Consider the following 5,496-nt stretch of genomic DNA (forward strand, 5'->3'; position numbering starts at 1 on the left):
CGTCGCGCATGAGAATATCACCAGGTAAACTCGCGATATTTTTAAACATTTTGTTGTTCAACAGCATCAAGACTGACGGAGTGTGTTTGAGATAACCTCACAAGTGTCACAGATGACACATTTGGCGTTTTTTCCTGGTTTGTCGGTAGCAGCTCCTGAAATGCAAGTCTGCCACACATCTGTTCGACTAACGCCAGTTGATCTAAACGCCAGTAGATCTGGAACACCGGGTAGAAGTACAGAGCCACAGGTGGAGAGACAGCCAGGCAAAAACGGAGCCGCAAAAGATCCGTAGCAGAGTACTGGAGAAGAGCTGTCGTCGGGTGATGAAAAAAAACCCCAGGTATTATTATTATTATTAGTAGTAGTAGTAGTAGTAGTCCATAAAATGTTTTTTCCTAATGGCCCTCCATGCCCACAGGGTAGGGCTTTACTATGGGTGGGCGGTCTCTGCAGGGAGTGGGCTTGCCCGGCGCTTTTTAATCCAGATACGCACCCTACGTTCGGTAGGGTGCATATCTGGATCCGGAGCTGACACGGCCAAGAGGGGAAAGAAGACACACCACCCAGCAACATGACTGCACCCAGCAACACCTACGACGTTATAGTGGTCGGCGCGGGCATATCAGGTAGGCTGCACGTTAGAAAACTTTAGTTTGGTGTGCAGGCTGTGCGGACGAGCTGAGCAAATAAACTGATTTAAGCCAAAGCTTCGAACAGAGCTTCCACAGTGGAAAAAGCTGTGTGTGTGTGTGTGTGTGCGTGCGTGCGTGCGTGCGTGCAGAGTGACGGAGAGTTTTTCATTATTCGTAGTGTTTTTCTTCTTCTTCCGTGAGGCTACCTCCCCTCTCCTCCTCTCTCCAGCTCTTTCACCTCTGTATCACCGCAGCAACAGCAGAGCAAGTTGAGTAACAGCTAATCAACCAGCGCATACTTTGTGTTACATAAAGAGGACGTGAGCTGTATGGAGGGCCAGGAGTGAGGAAATAAATGAATGAAATACGTTATTAAATAAATAATTAAATTTGTCATTAATTAATTAAAATTTAAATTAATTAATTAAATAAATGTTTAAATAATTAATTAAATGCCCATTAATTTCATTTAAAACATTGAATAAATTATGTGTTTATTTATTTCAAATTGTATTTAATTATCAACACATTTAATCAATTATTTAATGATGTATTTATTTAATTCATTTTGACAGTCCTGACCCTGCGGCTCTCTTCATGAATTACTTTTATCTGCCAACCTCACCCATCAAACTCAGGGGGTGGGGTTAATGGTGTTCGAGTAAAAACCATTGCTTTGGCCTGGTGGCCAGTCTTTTTATTGGACATTTCTCTAACTAACTGAACTTGCCTTTAAATACCCTGTTTGTATGTCACCGAATACAGTTTAAATATTTTTTTTAGCCGAAAATGTAGAGGTTTAATCTTCAGATATCTGGTCGGTTTGTCAAGATCGAGCCTATTTGCAAAAGTGCTCCGATGATTTCGGAGATGTCTGCCCCGCCCAGTCTCACAGCAAAACCTGTGACATACCCATACTCCATATGCCAGAGGTCAGTGTATGACAAGCTGTTTATCTACTGTATACTCTGTGGTTGGTGAGCCAGTGCTCAGTGCTTTACTTGTTAGCTCTTCCTCCCCACATGATCAGCTGGTTGGCTGGTTTGTGATTTGTTGAGAACCTCAATCCCCCCTGCCCCCCTCTATTTTTTTTCCCCAGAGCTCTCTCAGTTCATTTGAAAAGCAAATGTTATGTAATTTTATTTAAGAGTTGCATGCCTACCAAAAAGCTAATCAGTGTAAATGCACAACGGAAAACAATTAAAGTGGGAATACCTGTTGATGGTATAACAGTGTCCTAACTAGCATAAGAGAAACCAGATTTACTTTAAAAATAAACAAAGAAGTTCAAATCTTTGTCTTTCTTATCAGATTTTCCAAACGATCCTCTTGATCTGGTTTTGAGTGATCTAATAGAGCGCAAAAACAATGTTTTTCTTTGAGAAGGGGATTTTTGGAAGCCTTTTTTGTCATTTATTTTAAAAGACCTTTAAAATCCCTGTGTGCCTTTTGCTATTGCTTTTTTTACAAGTACAGAAAGCACATATATTGCTTGAATCCTTATGTTTAAGTCCTGTTGGTGTCTCTGTCCTTCTGCAGGTTTGAGTGCTGCAAAGCTGTTGAAAGCCAGTGGGCTCGATCCTGTAGTGTTGGAAGCCAGAGACCGGGTTGGTGGTCGTACCTTCACTGTGCAGGTAAAGCAAAGAGTGTCAATACTACTGTAGGAGCGGCTCATAAAAGAGACAATCAGTAACAGTAATACAAATACTTTCCAGCCTTTTTAATTTTACAACCAAGATAGTGTATCTATTTCTTTTAATGGGCATACAGAAAAAAAATGACATTTATATTCAAGTCATTTATGAGCGTAGAAGTGCAAGCATAGATCAGTTAGCCTTTTCAGAAATATCTGTGACATTTCTTTCTTTTTTGTCATGATCTAATTGCGAGTATGTGTCTTTTAGAATAAGGAGGCAAAGTGGGTTGATCTAGGCGGTGCCTACATTGGACCGACACAGAACCGCATCCTCCGTCTGGCCAAAGAGTACGGCATAAAGACCTACAAAGTCAACGAGCAGGAGAACTTGGTGCATTATGTTAATGTGAGTGTCTTTTTTTTATTGCAGATAATTTTCTATTCCAAGCTCTCTTGGTTTATGTTATGTCTGTGTAGTCTGTGACAGATCATGACATGTTCCAGATGTATTCTTCACTTTAAGTGATGGAGTAAATGATGACAATGTTCAGAAGATGATGCACCATATCCTGAGTCTGACCCATTATCCAATAAAAAGGAAATCCAAGTCTCTGCTACTTTTCTGGCATCACGCAGTAGGCATGGCAACAAGGATCTTTATCAACATTTTTCAATTGCCACTTTCTGCCGCTGGCACTTTTCCTGTCAGCTTAACTTTTGCATGAGCTAACAGAGCTAGCCTCTTTGCCATCAGCAGTAGAGTTTGAAGCATTTTTGGGGAATCTTTTTGTTTGCACTAAAAACAAATTTTTTACTTTGCACACAAAGTAAAACATTGTTATCATCATTGTTAACTTTAGTTCACTTGATTGTACCGTATTTACCGCACTATAAGGCGCACGTAAAATCCTTAAATCTTCACAAAAATCGACAGTGCGCCTTATAATCTGGTGCGCCTTATGTATGAATTTTGTTTTGTGCTTACTGACCTCGAACCGGTTTTATGTGGCACACTATGCTCAAAAATCTGTCAAAAAAAGATTTTTAGTGCCACTTTTTGGAGCATTACGGTTACCGTTGCCAGGAGCCTCGCGGAGTAATACGTACTGTGCTTCAACACAACATTACCGTGTTGTGTGTGTGTGTGTGTGTGTGTATAACGACTCCAAAATGGCACCCGTGAAGAGACACGCTTACGAAGCTGATTTTAAACTTTGAGCAATTAGTTATGCAGAAGAGAATGGAAATAGAGCAGCTGCGAGACAATTTGGCATTAATGAGTCCATGGTGCGCAAGTGGAGGAAGCAAAAAGATGACCTAAAACAAGTAAAGAAGACCAAAAGGAGTTTCCGAGGGAACAAGGCGCGATGGCCGCAGTTAGAGGACAAAATTATCAATTATCATCATCTTTCCTCCCCACTGCTGTCAGACTCCATAATAAAGACTTTAACTGATCAAGCACACACATCCATACATATGCAATAATACTAAGTGCAATAATCCTTTCTGTCATCGTTGTATTTTTACTCAGTTGTATATAGTATTTGTATTTGTATTCTATTTTTATCTTATTGTATATTTATTTTATTTTATTCTACTGTATATAGTATTTTATTTTATTCTATTCTGTACAGTTGTGTACTGTATTTATTCTTATTGTATTCTAATTTTTGCCTCATAACTTTTGCACTGTCCACTTCCTGCTGTGACAAAACAAATTTCCCACGTGTGGGACTAATAAAGGTTATCTTATCTTATCTTATCTTAAATTGAACAGTGGGTTATTGAACAGAGAACAGCAGGTAGAAGTGTCTCTACAGTCTCTATTCGACTCAAGGCAACAGCGGTAGCACGTGACATGCAGATCAAGACTTTCGAGGGGGACCTTCTTGGTGCTTCCGTTTTATGAAAAGGCATAATCTCTCAATCCGCACAAGAACTACTGTCTCACAGCAACTGCCAAACGATTACAAAGAAAAGTTGGCCATTTTCCGCACGTACTGCCAGAATAAGATCACTGAAAAGAAGATCCGGCCAGAACACATCACTAACATGGACGAGGTCCCCTTCACCTTTGACATCCCCGTGAACCGTACTGTCGAGAAAACAGGGACCAGTACGGTATCTATACGCACCGCAGGGAACGAGAAGTCATCCTTCACTGTAGTTCTGGGCTGCCAAGCTAATGGCCAGAAACTACCACCCATGGTCATTTTCAAGAGGAAGACTTTGCCAAAAGAAAAGTTTCCGGCCGGCGTCATCGTCAAGGCTAACTCAAAGGGCTGGATGGATGAAGAGAAAATGAGCGAGTGGCTGAGGGAAGTTTATGTCAAGAGACCGGATGGCTTTTTCCACAAATCTCCGTCTCTTTTGATCTATGACTCCATGCGCGCCCATCTCACCGAGGCTGTCAAAACCCAAGTAAAGCAAACTAATTTGGAGCTTGCCGTCATTGCGGGTGGATTAACCAAAGAACTCCAACCACTAGATATTGGTATCAACAGGTCGTTTAAAGTTAAATTACGAGCTGCGTGGGAGCATTGGATGACAGAAGGCGAACACACATTCACCAAGACAGGGAGGCAACGCCGAGCGAGTTACGCCACTATCTGCCAATGGATCGTGGCTGCTTGGGCTAAGGTATCAGTCTCAAGTGTCGTCCGAGCTTTCACGAAGGCTGGAATAATCACTGAACAGCTAAGTAACAGCAACGAGACTGATTCAGATAATGATGAGAGGGATCCGGGCATGCTTGATGCCGAAATTGCCCAGCTGTTTAACTCAGACACTGAAGGTGAAGAGTTTGATGGATTTGTGGAAGTTGAATGAACTGGAAATGTAAGTGTATTGTTCAATATTTGATGTTTAACAGCTTAACAATGTTAATAGTTACTGTGAATGAGTTGGTTAAATTTTAACTCATCCGATTGTTTTATTCTGCTGAATGCACTTTAAACGCCTTTTAATCCGGTGTGAGAGGGATCCGGGCATGCTTGATGCCGAAATTGCCCAGCTGTTTACCGTAACTCAGACACGGAAGGTGAAGAGTTTGAGGGAATTGTGGAAGTTGAATGTACCGTACTGGAAAAAGTATATTTTTCAATATTTAACGTGTTACAGCTTAACAGTGTTAAGAGTTACTGTGAATGAGCTTAATAAAGGTCGAGTTATTTTTTTGTTTGTCTTAATGCGCCTTATAATATGATGCGCCTTATGTATGAAAAC

The 5,496-nt window shown here is 41.0% G+C and overlaps 1 protein-coding gene across 1 annotated transcript; it reads left to right on the plus strand.

Annotated features, from left to right (window-relative positions):
* The first annotated feature begins 421 nt into the window (after window positions 1–421).
* LOC146556147 (amine oxidase [flavin-containing]-like) lies at window positions 422–2,910 on the plus strand. Its single transcript, XM_085250274.1, has 3 exons — window positions 422–629; window positions 2,175–2,269; window positions 2,540–2,910. The coding sequence occupies exons 1-3, from the start codon at window positions 575–577 to the stop codon at window positions 2,753–2,755; spliced, it is 366 nt and encodes a 121-aa protein (XP_085106400.1). The 5' UTR covers window positions 422–574; the 3' UTR covers window positions 2,756–2,910.
* The last annotated feature ends 2,586 nt before the right edge of the window (window positions 2,911–5,496 follow it).

The sequence above is a fragment of the Mchenga conophoros genome, linkage group LG16, assembly GCF_057382185.1.
Source record: "Mchenga conophoros isolate Kocher_MC1m ecotype Shallow Benthic linkage group LG16, M_conophoros_male_GT1.1, whole genome shotgun sequence".
Classification (NCBI taxonomy): domain Eukaryota; kingdom Metazoa; phylum Chordata; class Actinopteri; order Cichliformes; family Cichlidae; genus Mchenga; species Mchenga conophoros.

Bases quoted from the DNA above. Each gene is read 5' to 3' on its own strand.
- LOC146556147 (XM_085250274.1), top strand. From the start codon at position 575: ATGACTGCACCCAGCAACACCTACGACGTTATAGTGGTCGGCGCGGGC. The intron at 630-2,174 runs GTAGGCTGCACG...GTCCTTCTGCAG, and splicing joins GGTCGGCGCGGGCATATCAG to GTTTGAGTGCTGCAAAGCTG. The intron at 2,270-2,539 runs GTAAAGCAAAGA...TGTGTCTTTTAG, and splicing joins GTCGTACCTTCACTGTGCAG to AATAAGGAGGCAAAGTGGGT.